Genomic DNA, 19,525 nt, shown 5'->3' on the forward strand with positions numbered 1-19,525 from the left:
CACCGCCGTCTCCACCGCTGCACCTCATCACCGCTGTAACAATTAGGGTTGGATCTTGATTGTTTGATAGGGGAAACTCTCCCGGTATTGATTTCTACTTGTTATTGATGCTATTGAGTGAAACCATTGAACCAAGGTTTATATTCAGATTGTTATTCATCATCTTATCACCTCTGATCATGTTCCATATGATGTCTCGTGAGTAGTTCGTTTAGTTCTTGAGGACATGGGTGAAGTCTAAATGCTAGTAGTGAATTATGGTTGAGTAATATTCAATGTTATGATATTTAAGTTGTGGTATTATTCTTCTAGTGGTGTCATGTGAACGTCGACTACATGATACTTCACCTTTATGGGCCTAGGGGAATACATCTTGTACTCGTTTGCCAATTGCGGGGTTGCTGGAGTGACAGAAACCTAAACCCCCATTGGTATATCGATGCAGGAGGGATAGCAGGATCTCAGAGTTTAAGGTTGTGGTTAGATTTATCTTAATTACTTTCTTTTAGTTGCGGATGCTTGCAAGGGGTATAATCACAAGTATGTATTAGTCCTAGGAAGGGCGGTGCATTAGCATAGGTTCACCCACACAACACTTATCAAAACAATGAAGATTAATCAGCTGTATGAAGCGAAAGCACTAGACTAAATTCCCGTGTGTCCTCAAGAACGTTTGGTCATTATAAGTAAACAAACCGGCTTGTCCTTTGTGCTAAAAAGGATTGGGCCACTCGCTGCAATTGTTACTCTCGCATTTTACTTACTCGTACTTTATTCATCTGCTACACCAAAACCCCCTGAATACTTGTCTGTGAGCATTTACAGTGAATCCTTCATCGAAACTGCTTGTCAACACCTTCTGCTCCTCGTTGGGATCGACATTCTTACTTATCGAAAATACTACGATACACCCCCTATACTTGTGGGTCATCAGGCGTCGCTCCTATGAACGCCACATAGACATATGTGGTGCCCTTCGCAAGGACGCCACACAAAAGGGTTAGAGGCGTGAATTAGTTTAGTCGGAAGGTCATTTTTTGCATTTTTCCCACAAAGGGTTATTTTTGTGTAACTCCCCCTTTTTTCTTAGGGCATCGGTCCCTATCACCTCCAAATACATGATGGTCCTATTTCTCTCTCTTTTCTCTTAGGGCATATCCGCATCCATTTGCTACCGCGCGGTCAAAAAATACATCTATACCCCAGTTCAGCGGTTGTATAGTGTCTGACCCGTCCGTCCGCCCAAAAATGCTCCGTGAATACGTCTAGGTGGACGCTACGCGAACAGTGGGGTCTTTCGCGCACTTCTCGCACGGGCCCGCCTGGCAGCAACATAGATGCTTCATCTTCAGCGTGATAGGTGGCGCATTGTAGCTTTTTTGTGCCGTGTTAATGGCTCGCCTCGCCTCCCGCGCGCGTGTGCTGGTGGGCGGCGGCTTCAATGGCAGGACATTGAAGATGTTCGAGCATTTTTAAGGTCCGCTTTTGGCACCCATTTTCTCGACCATGCCCTGACCATAGCCTGACATATCCACCCGTATGACGCCATGGGGAAGGGTTGGCCGCACCGCAAGACGAAGAACGACCACGAGGCAAGCGGCTCGCGGTCCGGCAAGAAGCCGAGGGTAGAGCAGTACATACACATCGAATTCATGCGCCGCCTCTGGGAGGAGAACCAACAGGTGCCATGGCCGGATGCGAGCCTGCCATCGACGACAACAATGACGAGGGAGCTCGCCATCGACGATGTTGACTACTTCGACCGCGAGCTCGCCATCGACGACAACAACGACGAGGGAGTGTACGATGACGGTGACGTGGACGAGGACGCCGAGGACGACGACGCTTCCGAGACGGAGTACGGCTATCTCCAAGGCGGAGACAACGGGCACGATGATGGCGACCTGGCGTGGGATCCAGAGACCCAGCCGCCGGACATTAGCGAGGAGGAGGCCATTGCCAACGCAATGTCTAGAGGCTAGAAAAAGAGAGAACATAGATGTGTGCATTTTATTCATGCATAGAAAGTCCGAGGATTTTTTGTGCTTTCAAATAAACTTGTCGCAGTAACTAAAGTTACATTTGACTTGATGGAATTGAAGTAGATCATCAAGTCAAGCGCCATAAACCTCAATGCGATCTTTACTTAGACCTTATTTTGGGTAGATATGATTTTATATATGGGTTAGACCAAATAAGATTTATTCTACTATAACAACGCCCTAAGTGAGGGTCAAATACTAGATCTTATAAAGGATCATAACATGGTATTCCTTACAACCACTCATGGATGTTTATTCAACTACAAACCAAAGAACATAAATAATTGAGAACCTATTCTTTACTTATCTTTTTCCTATCATTTTTACTAAATCAATATTCCTACGTACCATGACCCACATGGTATATCTTCAACTAAAATCTTGAATTCATGTCAAGGACATTCACACCAGTTCTTTATCAAACCATAACCATTACATTCTTATCTATCCATATATATATCTTTACTAAACATTGGCCATGCCTAGATCCAAGGGAGTAAAAGATCAGTACTATACCCTATTTGTTCTACCCAACACTTGAATTAGATGGAGAACCCTATTTCCTAGTGATCCATTAGGAGACCAATGTCATGATCATCACAATTTAGTAATGATCATAAAACCGTAAGAGTCTAGAATGAGTGTGATAAGAGGAAGATAATAAAGAGAGGTTAGCATGGAATAAGTTGATCATGTATAATGCATGACGAATCTTTGGAGTTATAAGAAGATAAGTTAAACCTTATGTGATAATAAGATATCATCCATCACATAAAATGATAGGGAGACTACTAGTAATAATCAACCTTAGACCATTCTCAACATCTTAAGTAGGTAGGTAAATGCAGAACAACAAGATCTTGCCTAGCTAAGCACATATGTCAACCCTAGCAATATTTTGAAGCAAATATCATATACTCTCCTTTCTATTATGCATATAGATTTTTGGCATTTGTTTCACAATATAAGGCTGTAGTTTGGCTTTTTTCAATAACTCCCTCCACCGGTCAACTCCCACACGGCATGCATGAAAAAAATCCATACAAAATAGGAAACAATTAATTGAGATTACTAATGCATGCCCCCAAGGATTGCTTAGATTTAGGAAGCAATGTTTTTCTTTCCTTAATTAAACCTGGTTGCACATATATGGAGAGTCTACCAGACATATTTGTAGGATTTTTTATGGTAAGTTAGAAAGTTATTGATTTCCCTAATTTTAGTCTGATCTCAAATTGTTCAGCGAGGGGGTCTTGTGTAAAAAATACTCTTGCCCTAATTTTCGTGCCAAAAATCTATAGGCACTATAAAAAGGAAAGGAGGGAGTAGTAAGGAAGAGAAACCCTAGTCAACTCAATCTACTTCAAACCTACCTAGAACCCTAGTCCAACTTATGTATCACTTGGTGATCCTAAGCAAACCAAAATAACATGTCCTACCCTTAAATCCATGTGATGTGATCCGTTAGTAAACCCTAGAGTTAACTCTAAGAATATAAATCAAGTGATCAAATTAACAAGTGATATAAAAGCTTCATTTTGAGAAAATGTATGTCCCATGAGAGAAACAAGATTTACCCTAACTAGTTTCATCCAAGGCCTAAGAAAACAACACCAAAGACTTGAGAATAACCTAATCCAATTTCCAAGTCCTTGGAAATATTTACGCACATAAAATAATGTTATTACAACCATTTTTAAATAGAAATCAAGTAATAAAATTTTGCCTTGTAATCCATTGCAATGTAATACAAAATAAAATCATATTTACAACATGGTAATAAAAACGAACTTTCTGAAATATAATTTGAATGCCCAAAGGTGGATATAAAAAATCACACATATTGCAATACTAAATCCAAGTTAAAATATTAAGTAACAAACAAACTTATTAAACCATAAATCATTCCCTATAATATCACCATAGTATTTGAAACTATCTGATGAAATTAATTATGAATAAATTAAACAAAAAATCTGCAAGACAGAATCAAATCCAAATTTGAATTAAAATAGGAAATTCAAAATAGAAACTAAAAATAGAAAAAGAAAATGAAGAGAATTTTACCTGGTTGGCTTCGAAGGCCCATAAGTACCGCACGAGCAGCCCAACAACCTAGCCCAGCGCCAGTCCAGTCCAACCAGTACACCGCTTCGGTATAAAAAGGAAAGAAGAAAAGTATCTTATTCTTCCTCTCGAAGATCAACAACGCGACCCTGGCGATTAGGGTTCTTTTCCTCCGCGCCGGGTACCAATCCGGGTGGATTTCTTCTCTTCTTCGAAGGAGGCTTTCTTCTTTGGACTCCTCTGTTCAGAGGTGTTCTCGCGACCCTGGTTTACTAGGGTTTGGCGGGCTGTGCTTTCACCATGGACTCGAGATCGGAAACATCTGCGACCAGCCATGGAGAAGGATCGGGTAGTAAAAAAGGAGAGGCGATTGACGATCTGCTTCAGCGGCTTGGAATTGAGGACGATGAGATTGATGATCTGATCTTTGAAGATGAGGAAACTGCGCCTAAGGAGGGGATAAAGTGGCTAGCATTGGCGAGGGTGCACACAACAAATTTCTTCGGTCCATTAACGTTCGAGCAGCATATGAAAACGGCGTGGAGCCTTGCAAAAGAGGTAATTTTCCAAGCACTCGAACAGAACCTATTCACAATTCAGTGTCACTGCTTAGGCGATTGGCAAAAAATTGAGCAAGGCGGACCGTGGTTATTTAGACAAAACGCGGTGATAATTGAGCCATATGATGGATTATCAGCTATAGAATCTGTAGAATTAAATAAGATTGCGGTTTGGCTTCAAATACATAAGTTACCCATTGGATATAGGGACGAGGCTCTGATCAGAAACTTGGTTCAGAAAAAGGTTGGCCCAGTTAGCACTGTTGAAACTCAAATTGCTGGTATCAGAGTTAAACTAGATGTTCATAAACCCTTGGCCCGGTTTGTATCAATTGCTAGAGGAGGACAGAGAGAATATTATCAAATCAAATTCGAAAAGATACCAAGGTTCTGTGGAGCCTGTGGTTTTCTCGGATATACTCACCTTGAGTGTGGCACAGGAGAGCATGATGAAAGTAAGTTGAAGTGGGGTGACTTTTTGAAAGCTGACTTGTCTACTTGGCGTGGCCGATCTATGGGAGGCTTCCGTGGAACTGCCCGTGGTAATCAGGGTAGAGATGGAGGAGGTCGTGGTGGCAGAGATCCTCGTGGTAGAGGTCGATATCAGTCAGCAAGTTGGCGCCACAATGCTCTTGCATATGTGGATGGGAAGGCTTTACCTGATGATCCCCTAGCTGATACAGCATCAAGCCCATCCAAGATGATGGACATTGAAAAGGACGACAGAGACTCGACTGAATCGGGGGTGAAACGTCGGTTGAACTTGGAAGATGGTAAATTATCTGAAGAAGAATGCTCTGATACTGGAAATGGGACAGTTCTTCCTATGATCACGGATGGGCAGCATTCATTGGATGTGGGTAATACAGACGGTAAAAATATGATGGATAGGAGTAAATGTACTAAGAAGGATGGAGCTTCCTCCCCTTCACTCGGATCGGCGGACTCTCGAGAGGAGTCTGTCTGATCGCAATGAAACTCTCAAGTCTGAACTGTCAGGGTTTGGGGAACGACCCGACAGTTCGCTCGCTTTTGAATGTTCGAAGGCGTTATGATCCCGATGTGATGTTCTTATCGGAGACTCACTTAGATGTATACCCGGCTGACTGTTTGCGTAGGAGATTGCAAATGGATTTTAAAATTGTTAATCCCAGTGATGGTAGAAGTGGTGGCGTAATTCTGTTCTCGAAAAAAGAGGTTGTTATTCATCAGCTATTCTCGGCTCCGAATTATATTGATGTTCAGATTGTTGAAAACCCAGGGAAGGTTTGGAGATTAACAGGTATCTATGGAGAACCCCGTTGGGAGGATAAATATAAAACTTGGGACAAACTGAGAGAACTGAACGGCATCAGTAATTTTCCTTGGATGGTCTTTGGTGATTTCAATGAAATATTGTATTCTCATGAGAAGGAAGGAGGGAACCATCGCCCTCAGAATTACATGCAGGCTTTCAGAGATGCGTTAACAGACTGCGGGCTAGAGGATCTTGGATACTCTGGTAATATTTTCACATGGAAGCGAGGTCGTATTAGAGAAAGGCTTGACTGAGCAGTTGCTAATGAGGCCTGGAACGCTATGCACCCGGGGGAAGTTGTCCAAAACTTGGATTATGCTCGCTCGGATCATAGACCGATTATGGTCGACACAGAGTACCAATCACCATCTATTAATCGCATTACTAAGCCAAAACGGTTCGAGGCGAAATGGTTCCTTGAGAAGGACTTTGCAGAGGTTGTCAACCGCGCGTGGGAGGCGGCAGCTGTTGCAAACCCTGAGGGTGGCGTGTTGGGCAAGCTAGGTCTCATGCACAGCTCGCTTCATGCATGGGACTCGGCTATACTTCAGAAACCAAAAAATAGACTGAAAAAGGTCCAGCAAGAATTGGAAAATGCAGTAAACGGTCCTATGACAGATGAGAATGAGGTTATTGCCAAAGAAAAGGCGACTCTTATTGAGATTATCCTCGAGCAGGAAGAAGTTCATTGGCAGCAAAGGTCAAGGGTAAATTGGCTGCAGCAGGGTGACAGGAATACAAGCTTTTTTCACAGCTTTGCATCGGCCAGACACAAGAAGAATTCTATTAAAAAGCTACGTGGGGAGGATGGTAATTGGGGAAGGTACTGATCAGCTCAAACCTCTAGTTTTTCAGTATTTTGCTAACCTGTTTTCGTCTGAGGTTGCACAGGTGGATCCGACAATGATGGAGAGGATTAATCCGAAGGTTACTGACTTGATGAATACCAACCTCCTTGCTCCGTTCTCGGCTGAGGAAGTTAGAAAAGCCATGCTTAGTATCGGTGACTACAAAGCTCCGGGCCCAGATGGTCTTCATGCAATTTTTTATAAAAAGTTTTGGAACATCTATGGAGACGAAATTACTCAAGAAATTCTACAGCACTCAATACAGGAATTATTCCAGATGGGTGGAACGATACCACGATTGTTCTGATCCGAAAAATCGATAATCCAGAATTGGTGACTCAGTATAGACCTATAAGCTTATGCAATGTTATATATAAAATTATATCTAAGATGCTTGCGACTAGATTGAAGATAATTCTACCAGAAGTTATTTCTCCGATGGAGAGTGCCTTTGTCCCAGGAAGACTGATAACTGATAATGTTCTTCTGGCTTATGAATGCATCCATTCTATTAAGAATAAAAGAAGAGGCAGGGTGGGTTCTTGTGCAGTAAAACTAGACATGCATAAGGCCTATGATAGAGTGGAATGGATCTTTCTGGAAAATATGTTGCGCAAGTTGGGTTTTGCTGAAAGGTGGATATCTCTGTTGATGTCATGTGTCCGTTCTGTTCGGTATCAAGTTTGTTTTAATTCTGAAGAAACAAATATGTTTGTTCCTACTAGGGGTCTACGGCAGGGAGATCCCCTTTCACCTTATTTGTTCCTCCTTTGTGCGAAGGGTTTATCCAGTCTTTTGCTGCATGAAGAAGAAGTTGGTGGCATCGATGGGGTAAGGGTGTGCAGAAATGCACCATCAGTCTCACATCTACTATTTGCTGATGATTCCCTAATTCTCATGAAAGCTGATATGACTAATGCAACTTCCTTGCAACAAGTTTTGGATACCTATTGTGCAAACTCGGGACAATTGGTGAGTTTATCGAAATCAAGTGTGTTCTTTTCACCTTGTACTAACAGCCCGATGAGAGCAGAAATTTGTGAAGCTCTCCATATTGATACAGAAGCTCTTTCTGATAAATATCTTGGCCTCCCTGCTCTGGTGGGTGCGGATAGGAGTGATTGTTTCCAGCATTTTATTGAGAGAATTATTCAGCGTATCAATGGTTGGAAATAAAAACAGCTCTCTATTGGAGGCAAGGAGATTCTACTGAAGATGGTTGCCCAAGCAATACCGGTTTATGCTATGTCGGTTTTCTTGATTCCGAAATTGGTGTGTAAGGGAATGATGGATGCGATTGCTAAATTCTGGTGGGGAGATGATGAGAATAGTAATAAAATACATTGGTATGCTTGGTGGAAGCTGTGTTATCCAAAGAATGATGGAGGTATGGGCTTCCGTGATTTTCATTCCTTTAATCTTGCTCTGTTAGCAAAACAAGTATGGAGGCTAATCAATGATCCAGAGTCTCTCTGCGCCCAAGTCTTGCGAGCTAAATATTTTCCTCAGGGTGACATTCTAAAAGCTGGACCTAAAGCAGGGTCTTCCTTCACTTGGCAAAGTATTCTAGCTGGCCTAGTAGTGGTTAAGCGAGGACATATTTGGAGGGTAGGCAATGGTGAGTCAATCAATATCTGGCAAGACCCTTGGATTCCTAGCAGTCCTTCACGGAAGATTATTTCTTCACGAGGTAATGCAGTGATCACAAAAGTTTCAGAATTACTAGATCCTTATACAGGAGGCTGGGATGTCGCATTGTTGAGTAATTTATTTAGTCCAGTGGATGTTGGCCGAATTCTTCAAATCCCTGTTAATTACCAAGCGTTTGATGATTTTTTGGCTTGGTGTTTCACCAAACATGGGCGCTACACAGTACATTCTGGGTACCATGTACAATGGAAGCACCAATTTGGAGCCTCGGCGGGTCTGTTGGCACTCCCTGGCGGGTCTATAAATAATCCAGTGTGGAAAACATTGTGGAAACTTAAAATCCCTAGTAAGGTGAAGATCTTTATATGGCGGGCTCTCCACGGAATTCTTCCGCTCAAGTGCATATTAGCGAATCGCCACATTCCTACCCCAGGGGGTGTCCGATTTGCAAGCAAGATCCTAAAGACGTTCGTCACCTTTTGTTTCAATGCCAATCAGCTATTGAGCTTTGGAGTTCGCTTGGTCTTCAACCGGTGATAGAGGAAGCCGCCAGTGCCGATATGGCAGGGTCTGCTATGTTGGAACATATTCTTCGTCGGCAAGACAATTCACTCCCTGGTTTCTCTAATATTGGTCTAAAAGAAACGATATCGATGGCGTGCTGGTATTTGTGGTGGCTCAGGAGGAGGAAAACACACAATGAACAAGTTCCACCTATTCATAGATGTAAGATCTCTATTCTCTCTATTACTAGTCTCTACTATATTAAATGGCTAGAGGTGGTGTCCCATGGTACGTCCTCACCTCTCCGGTCCGCTTGAAAAACCCAGCATGTTTGCCATCGAACGATCCCGCAGCCCCGCACCCACGAAAACCGGAGAGGAGAAAACCAGCATCCCCACCCCCACACAAACACGAAAAGGAAACCGCACACAACGTGGGATCCTTCCTCTGATCACACAACTGAAGCCTCTCCATCTCTTTCTCACGAGCTGCCTTCTCTCCCACCACCACGCCCCCTCCCCCACCATCCATCGCCATGACTGCGCCGCCTTTCCATTCGGTGAGGAACCACCCCGCCGACCGGAGGACGTCCCGCCGCATGTTTCAGGTGACGTGCCCCAACTCCCCAACCCGTCTCCAATGTGCCTCGCCGCTGCCGGCCGGCACGCATGATCTGGTCTACACTGACGCAACCACCGTGAAGGAGATTGACGACCACCAGGTCGACTCTGTCTCGCAAATCGGAGCTCATCCCGCAACCGCCTTCAGCGCTCCTCGTCCATGAGTTTCTAAGCCCGGTTCCACCAAAATCGACAAGATGCAGCTTCCAATCACATTCGGACCCAAGGATCTGAGATCTGCAGTCTGGGACATGATTACCACGAGGCGACTTTGGTACAAACAATGTCGATCTGGATAACTGGATATTTCCTTCGGGAGCAACGAGCTGCCCATAACAAAGTGGATGCATGGAACCACTCGCCTCAAGGAATCAAGATGCATGAGGTATAGATGTATGCCCCTCTTCCTTGATTACTATAAATTAACTTTATTTTTCGTCTAGACCAGTGTAGCTTTGTGTTGACTAAGGATGAACGACAACAGAAGAACTAGCTTAGGAGGAGTTAGGACCAAGCATTTATCCATAATCTATGACAAACGGTGCTAATTCATGTATAACAATGTCTGTTAATTTATATTGCCATTTGAGATTCATTCTATGTACATAGACAAGTTTCCGAATCCATGAAATGCAGCTCTCGTGTCTCCTTGGCTAGCTGTTCTGATCTATTCCACCCCAAAATAGATTTCCTCCTTCCATCTAGCTAATCCGGCTAGGCGGCCATCGTGAACAGATACAACAGTCCCTCCACTTCCTCCGACTTGATTTGGTGCATCGCCGGATTCTACATGACTAATAAGTTCTGTTATTTATAATGTCTATGTAATTTATTTTGTTTACATTTATGGCTTCTTCCTTTGTTCGACTATGTAGACGCTAAATGGTCCTGAAAGATCTGCAAGTCTGTCGTTGGTTGACTGCAGACAATATTTGGTTTGGTCCTTTTTAGAGTGGCTCCAAATCATCTAGAAAGAAACGTCTGCACTCTTTTAAGTGTGCTTTTGTGAAACTGAAATCCAGTCAATCAATACTTGTGATTTCAAAAAAATGATCAGCTAATTGTACACGCTTTTTTAAGCGCACTTACAAGAGCCTGCAATATTTATATATATTGATTCAGTATATAGGTGAAACTGGAAATCCCACGACACCATTGGAATGCTTGCGTCATGGTCCACTGGTACGTGCCCCTCCACCGCAGCGGCGGTACGGTATTGACATGGCTCCGCGGCAGTTGTCGACGACGGCGGCGTGTCCTCCACCATCACTGCTGGCGGAACCTGTGAGAGTGTACGTACATTTGGGAAAGTTAAGCAGAGACATCAGCTAGCTAGCTAGACTATCTTGTCGTTGATCATGTACTAGAGATTAAGCATGGCTCGGTGCCGCCGCCACGCCGGCTGACCTTCTTTTGAATTGGCTCAGAGGGGTGTGTCGTTCCAGGCCTCCATCCACTCCATGTTGTTCAGTACGCTCTGGGTATAACAACTTCTCTAGATCAGATGTTAGCTTTTTTGCGTGTAGTACCTGCCAGTGTATGGAGTCCTGGAGATTGATTATGTGTTTGAAATGGTGTCCGCCGAGTTGCAAGGGTACAAGCTAGCTAGCTTTGTAAATTGACTGGATTATTTTTACTGTAGACATACTTCTATTCGATCAGTAACATGAAACTCATATGCATGTCTATCTCTCATAAGCTCATATAGTAAAGATATGTCAGCTGAAATGACTGATGTATCTAAGTGTGGTGGTTTCTGCTAATGGCATACGATGTGGAAAGACGTGCAAAGATGCACAAATTTCTAGCTCGATAGTATACATACTTAAACTAAGCCAACTCAGTCGAAATGCACGAGAAACATTCTGTTTTGGAACTGATCTTTAATGTTCCCAATGCCATATGTGCAACTGTAGTTTTACCCTAAACAGATAGCGAGGCTCTTTAACAACTAGCGAACTGGAGTGATGTATGGTTTTAAGATGTTTGGCTTTTTGCTGTTAGTCTATGCTGATGAGTTCTCGAAAAGTTCAAGGTTGAACCGTTTACTGTTTTCTGTTTCTAAGAATATCATCCTCCATTATTCTCTCCATGGTTACTGGTTAGAAGATTATCATCCTCCATTAAGCTATTTACTTTGAACATTATCCTCTTTCTTAGATTGACAGTCATATTCCTAAAATGTGAACATTGCAGTACATCAGTAGTAGATGTTCTACATCTGACAATCTAGCATTACGTGCTGACAGCTCAAGGTGCACTGAATTATACTCAAGTTAGGAATTCTGAAGTTAGAGAGTTTTCTGAAATTCCTTTTGCAACTTTACAATTAGCTGGCACTATTGGTTTGATTGTGTGTGGATACAATCAGATAACAAATATATGAGTTTGTGTGTTTTCTGCATTTCTTATATATGTTTATTTGTTTTCTGTAGATTATGGGCTCAAGAGAATTTGGAAGCTTAGTTTTCAAACTGTGATTAAGTCGACATCCCAGTTCAAGAAATCCTTGATTCGCATAAGTGGTTATCTTCTATTGATTGCTTCAAGTCTGAATCATAATTGAAGATAGAGATAAAGAAACTTCAGGTAATTGATCGAAAGTGCAAAATGTTTCACTCTTTTGTAATATTTCTCTAGAGTGTGCTGCATTTATGACAAAATTTTGGTACTTGCATTATCTGCTGACGAAATTCTTGTTTGGTTTTGTTTTGAGGATTCTTGCTGAAGCATTTTCATTTTAGCATTGAGTTTTATTGACTGGCATTCTAAAGCCTGAACATGTAATATTGCTATTTAAAATGGGAGACACATCTGGGAAGTACTAGGGACTGGGCCCATAATTGCATAGAATAAACAATTTTATTTTGTAAATCACATCACATCTTTTTATATTCTTGGCATGGCATGGTCACCTTACTATGGTTCTAAGTGCAAAGTTCCATATGTGACAAACTTCATAATTATTTCACATTTGTATGTACCAATGGTGATTGCAGAACAGTAAGTGATACGCCCTTTACTGTTCTCTAGCATTTCTCATTCTCTAGAGAAGAACCGGAAATCTGAATTGGAGCTCAATATTGTGTAGAGTCAAATTTTGAGTGTGATCATAGTTTGTGCTTCACTATAGTTGATTATTTTCGAGGATTAGATGAATTTTTGTTACTATATGTACACTGTAAATAGTTAATGGTGTCCTCCCTTCTGTAAATGATATATTTTTAAACTAATAAGCCAAAATAACTTCAGTTATTTTACTGTAAATAGTTAATGGTGTTTCTCAACCTTTTTTAGCTGATCTAACACATGATTTTTCTCCCACACGAGGAACTCGCTACTCGAGTGGTACCCAAGATTCCACTTTGCAACATTATATGAGTCATCCAGGTGATAATCATTTCCTTATTTGGGTCTGTTCTTGTATCATGGTAGTTTTTAATTATATGATCTTTGCACATTATAGCGGTACCTTGTTGTCTAAGGTGTATCATGGAATGCTATAAAGTACCTATTCACATGAATGTTGGAATGTTCTGTACATAACCTCATTTGCAACAATATTTTCTCGCGTATGTTGGTGTAAATAAACATGTATAATTAAAGCATAGGATCAAAGAAAAAATGTTACTGGATTCAACTAGCACGTCGAAACAGAGGGTAAAATTAAACATCATTCTGGTGGACAATTCAAAGTAAACTTTGTTGTAGGAAAAGGAATTTTGTTTTGAAACTGCAGGAAGTTTTGTTTGCTTATGCTCTCGTTTACACATCAAAACTACAACAGTCCATTTGGTGTGATAATTGTATTGGAATTCAGTAGTACATAGTTAAATGTTTGTTTCAAAGATTTAGTTGTGATACCTTTGTGCTTTTACATCTGCTTGCAGTTTCCGGCCATTCGGCCATTCCTAGAATTTTGGTGATCCATAAATGATTTATCAGATGGGCAAAGAGCTCATGATAGAATGAAAAGCACCAGTTTGACCGTTTGTTGCCCACCTATATATGATTCATGGTCTCATTTGGAAATTATGTTTTTTCCTAATATAGTGCATGCATCCATCATTATGGATTTTGGGTTGTTTGGTCGATGTGTTTTCTGCAATTTTTAAGCGACATACATACTAATTTGGTAGAATTACCTTCCAACCATGTGCCATGCCTAATCAAGACAATGATTCTCATGATATAGGAGAACTTGCAGCACCTCAACTGTCATCGCGCTTGATCAGCTAAATGCTATGAACAATCTATGCTCATGCAGAGTCATTTTTAGAGAAGTCCATTCGAGTTTGAAGTCAAAGACAAATATAGATGCTTATCACTGCCTCTCCCTGGCCTTTGATGGAGCAAAAGCTGCAGAATGGAGGCTTCACCCATTATGAGACGAACACAAATTTGATCGTCAGATACCCTTTACCAATGAATTTATTTATTGTACGACATGAGAACTTTATCTTGATTGGAGAGGTGGTGGTGGTAGAAGCAATATTACATCATTGTCAGAATAAAAATGTTGGCCATGGGGTTGCCATCTGGCGCCAAGATACCTTAGGTGCAAGGGTGTGTCTACAGAGCCTCTGCCCAACGATCTGTGCCTCTAGCTACGACCAAACCAGCCGAAAAGAATGCAAAGCTTTTTAAGCTTTTTAGCAACAAGCCTTTGAATAGGAATTGCACTTGTAAAACCTTGGATGTCAATTAATGGATTCTATGTCAATCGAAATGTAAACTTGCTGTAGTTGAATGGTGTGCCTAAATATATTGTTTGAGAGAGCTTGTCCAACATCAGAATTTATCCTTGTACATGTTTCTTTATTGTTTCTACAAACTGTGGGCACAGTTTTATGTGAAGTCATTGTGGCATGATACTACACATTATCACTTCACTATTTACTTTTGTTGGGTACAGAGAACGAGAGGAGTGGAGGAGGAGAGAGAGAGCCCACAACGCAAGAATAAAAAAAGTGATGTTGGAAGATGCCATAGTTGAAGAATATAGCTGGTTTATTGTTTCTAAGCAAAAAAAAAAAAACAGATAATGTTGTCAAATATCACTACGTCCGTCCTTGCCTTTTATGCATACTTGGATACTGTTGTGACATATCAATAATATAAGATGTTTTATCAAGTTAAAACAGTTTGACAAATATTTGTATTATTATTAATTGGGGAGCATCATGTAACTACATTTTTTATACATATGAAATTCATATGTATTATATTCATCTATGCGACGAGAAACAAAATTAAAGGGGCCGTGGCAACGCACGGACACTCAACTAGTTACTACTAATGCTGACAGAGCTTCTCCTTCTCTGTTGGCTGATAATACAAAGAAGTGGAGATGTCCTGAACCGAGGCAAGTCAAACTCAATGTGGATGCATCATTCTTCTCCGATTCTCGTGAAGGGGCTACGGGAGCTGTCTTGCGTGATTATAAAGGAAGGTTTATTGCAGCGAGTACAACGTATCTACCCCATGTTGCTTCGGCTACTATGGCGGAGGCGATGGAGATGAAAGAGGGACTGACTCTCGCTCTACGGAAAGGGTGCAATTCGGTCCATGCTGAGTCCGATTCATCTGAAATAATTGATGCTTGTAATGGATCTGAGTCCTGGTGGAGTGAGCCAGCTGCAATTTATGCTGACTGCATTGACCTGAGCACTAGCATAGGTAGTGTTATTTTTAGCCATATTCCGAGGGAAGCAAACAAGGCTGCTCATGATCTTGCTAAGGTTGGTTTCTTAGATAAATATAATTGTAATTGGGACGATGAGCCCCCAGATAGCATTCTGAGCAGCCTGATTCACGATGTAACTGAATTATGATGTTGGTAGCAAGTTTCTGACGCACTCTTTTCCTTACCAGGGTACCTAAGGGGACTGGAAGGTTTTTAATGAGGTGTCTTGCTAGCTTAATATATTGTGAGTTTCAAAAAAAAACAACGCGACCACGCCAATCGTCCTCTCTCTCGTCAGCGATAAGAATGAGTCGGATGCCAACAATCATGCCAGAATCAAGTACAAGTTCCGTTGAGTCTAAGCCTATCCAAATACGAAGTGATTCACTCCCAAAACCCTAACCACCGTGTCCGCAGTATACCAGTTGTCGGCGAGGAATTGCCATCGATTCCGAGCTCTCCTTGAGCTATAAAACCACCTCGAGGACCGCCGACAAACCCTACTGCCTCGCCACCTTGTAAATTCCTCTCTGTATCTCTCTTAGTTCCCTGAAGCATCTCGTCGGCGTCCTTCTTGCCGCCGTCGGTAGAGGCCATCCTGGGGTTTAGTGGGTGGTTTGGAAGAAGCGCTCCGATGTCTTCAACAATCTGAAGAACTAGCGCATTAAGGGAAGACCTGAAGGAGGAGAATTGGAGCGTTCCCTTTCGCTGACCCTCGCCGAAGATTTGATCATGCCGTTATCTCTGCTCCCCAATCGGCGTCTTCAACAACACTAGTATCCTCGGGGTGAGAATACGCATCTTCCAAGCTCATTTGGCCATTCCCTAGCACCTTGTATCGTCCTAGCGTCGTAGTCCACCGTGCACCGCCGCAGATGATGCTCACCGGAGAAACTCTGGTGACCATTCGCGGAAGGCGCCGCCACATTTAGGTTCAGTAGAAAGTCGTGCATCAACCCAGTCCATTCACACACGCGCGGGAGTCCTAAATACACGCTGTCGTCCTCGACTGGCCGCACGCCAGGAGCTCCCGATTCCACGCCCTCGATTTTGACCTCGGTCAATGCCCTTGTGGCAGCTGACCTGGCCATGCCCCACCCGTCGTGACACGGTTATGTCAGATCCGGGTACAATTAGTATTTCTATTAATTCCAAATTCCTGAAAATATTTTAAGCTTTACAAATTCATATCAAATTCATTTTAGCTCAGAAAAATACAAATGAGATATCAGAATTCTCATGAAAAATAAACTCTATCCAATAAAAATACAATATTAATTTTTTAATAACAATGAAAATTTAATTATTTAACAATTATTATTGAATCCTTTTCTTTTATTCAAAATTCGAAGAAAATTCGGTAATTAATAAAATTTCTAGAACAAGTAATAATCATTTAGGAAGCAAATAAAACACCAAAAGTAATTTTTGTTAATCATATTAACATTAACACTATCATTATTTGGTATTTAAAAATCTAAATTGTATTAAACTTAATTATTATTATCTCCAGATGGTAAATAATAAAAAGGCTTAAACAATTATTAACTTGTACTTAAAAGTGTTTCTTAAATTTTAATTTTTTTCAACCAATTATTATTTTAAAATAGTATAGAAAATAAGAAACCCTAATAGTATCATGTTCAAAATCCTAATTCCATTAGGAGTAAAACCCTAACTCTATAATTTTATATGAAACTCTAAAATCTTAGGAATTATGAAATGTGAACCTATTAATCTTGTCCTAGATATATACTAAGTAAATAAATGCATGCTAAAGTTCTACTAGAATTGTACAAGTCCCAAATACAAGTAAAGTTGTTAATTCCATGTGTTCTTACTAATAAATCCTAGATGAGCAAGTGGTACCAACTAAATGTGAACCCTAGTTTCTATTCTAAAAGTCATCAACCTTAACCACCCTTATTACTACCGCATCCTTGTGATCAACCATATTAACAAATCGATGTAATAATTCACTTTATATGTTCATGCGTAACTAAACCCTACAATTACTAGATGCAACTAAATTCATCTTGCTTAGGATCCATATAATACCTCTTTAAGAAACTCAATTAAGAATCGTAGTAAACAATAGAAGCAAATATTTCAAACTTGAAATAATTATTGTTTCTTAAGTAACATGTTCTTCAAAAGTTATTATTTTGAAATAAATAATAAGTAATCATTAACCATATCATGTAGTACTTAAAAACTAACAACTGCGCTTTGCATATTATAACTACTATTCCTTCTGCGTAAATATGATTGTTATGATTTATTACACCACTTTTATATCATTCCAAGCTAATCAAAACCCTAATAAGAACCTTGTTTGCGAACCATCTCTAAAGTGCAACACCCCACAAAGAAATCATTACGAACCACCAATTTATAAATCATCGGGGTTAGGTTATGGTTAGAGATATTGCATCTCATACTTATGCATTATAGCATCTTTGCCAGTTCTTTAAACATTGTCCTTACCGGATAATGATGTTATTTAAGAATTTAGAGTTATTCCGTATCAAGCTTTTTCTTGCATAATCATACAGTCAAGAAAGGCAAGTTCACTCTTGCTCATGTCCTTTGATTATTTTTATCAAATTATTTGCAAAGCAATATACTTGTGTTGGCGTCCGAAACCCACCGGCGAGCAACGGCTGGCAACACGAAGAGCCGGGAACAACTCAGAGCTGCGGCTGGCCCTGGTCCCTCGCGCGACGGCCCGCAAAGACTCTGCACACACGTCCGATGCTGGTGCAAGGGCGTGCCACCTGACCTATACCTGGTCAGGAAGGTGATGGATTTGCTTCGCTTAGGTTTCCTGCATGGCATACACGTAAACATTAAATACGAGCCTCGATCGGCTCTCAGGTTTTCCCGTGAATCGGCTCAAGGAGCCGATCCACCCATGATTCGTAAAGGGTTTACGATAGCATGGTGGTCCTGCTTGATCAACATAAAGCTAAAACGATCTACAACGATTTAGGGTTTTCACCGCATAATCGGAACATCCTACTCGTGATTGAGCCTAGCAGCCACGCACGGTGTCAATAAACCAACCCTATATAAGGCCTAAAAACCAACATGAAGTTGATCCCCGGAACATTTTATCTAGGGTTAGCAAACTGCACCCTACGTGCCACCGGATCCTTCAACCCGTTTGCAAGGCCTAACTATGCAGATATTAAACTAATCCTTGAAGAACAAGGAACAATCATAACAGATCGGATCTACTAAATAATAATCAAGCAAGGTGCCGCCCTTACACCTAAGAAAGGTGTAAGGACGGCTAGACGTCTAAGGGTTGCATTAACGAAAGCATGTAGCAAGGTAAAACGATGCTAACCCTAACACATCTATGATAACTACGTTGCTCGCCATCAAAAGGGCTTCAGCACGAGCAACGCATGAATAACGAATAAACGTATACTGCCTAGATCGCAAGATGCGATCTAGGCAGCATGATGCTTACCCGGAAGAAAACCCTCAAAACAAGGGGTCGGCGATGCGCCAAGATTGGTTTGTGATGAACGTGATTGTTGTTTTTCTCGATAACCCTAGATACACATTTATAGTCCGTAGACTATCTAACGTGGGAATAATCCCAACCGTGCACGAATCAAGTTTTATCTAACCGACACGTATCCTACTATATTTACAGATACAAGGGCAAACTGCCCAATCTTCGTGTATAAGGCCGGTTCACGTATTTCTTCTATGTATATTCTTCAAGCCCAATCTTGATCGCGGCCCACCTCTGACTCGGTCAAATTCTGGTGATAACACATGCCCCCCTGGTTTTGGAATTGATAATTCCAAAATCACTCTTTTCCTTCGTCGGGTCATGTCGTGGCAGAGTAAAACCGTCGCAGTATCCTTCATCATGATGCCCTGCCTTCTCAACTTCTCCGCGTGATTTGACCGTTGTTTTCTTTTTTTTTTCTTTGGGCACCACCTCCTCGGAAACTGCTGTGGCATTGAATCTCCACTATATCGCCTCTATTTTAACCGCTCTGAACAGTTCACTCCTTCATCCCCTTCGCATTAGCACTCCAAAAGCCCTCCTCTGCCACCATGTCTTCTTCCTCCTCTGCCTCGTCGGGTCTTTCCACCCAGTCCTCCCGCGAGCCGACGCCGGAGTGGGACCCAAAGAAGGCCCACGAGGCCCACATTCGCCGCGCCATAGAAGACGGGGACGAGTCCAGTCACGACTTCTCTGTCTGGTCTGAGGACGACCAGTCCTCG

General features: G+C 41.6%; 1 protein-coding gene and 1 long non-coding RNA gene across 3 annotated transcripts; both read left to right on the forward strand.

The window, feature by feature from the left end:
- Positions 1-6,307: 6,307 nt before the first annotated feature.
- LOC139838941 (uncharacterized) lies at positions 6,308-6,886 on the forward strand. Its single transcript, XM_071828956.1, has 2 exons — positions 6,308-6,776; positions 6,858-6,886. The coding sequence occupies exons 1-2, from the start codon at positions 6,308-6,310 to the stop codon at positions 6,884-6,886; spliced, it is 498 nt and encodes a 165-aa protein (XP_071685057.1).
- A 2,449-nt stretch (positions 6,887-9,335) lies between these two features.
- On the forward strand, positions 9,336-14,377 carry LOC127292507 (uncharacterized). 2 transcript variants are annotated; one of them, XR_011742470.1, is made up of 4 exons: positions 9,336-9,973; positions 12,024-12,177; positions 12,919-12,978; positions 13,784-14,377. It is a non-coding gene; the product is annotated as an uncharacterized lncRNA (long non-coding RNA). The 2 variants fall into 2 exon arrangements; XR_007845161.1 differs by lacking the exons at positions 9,336-9,973; positions 12,024-12,177 and having other exon boundaries at positions 12,184-12,978.
- Positions 14,378-19,525: the final 5,148 nt, after the last annotated feature.

Source organism: Lolium perenne, chromosome 4, assembly GCF_019359855.2.
Source record: "Lolium perenne isolate Kyuss_39 chromosome 4, Kyuss_2.0, whole genome shotgun sequence".
In the NCBI taxonomy this organism is placed as follows: Eukaryota; Viridiplantae; Streptophyta; class Magnoliopsida; order Poales; family Poaceae; genus Lolium; species Lolium perenne.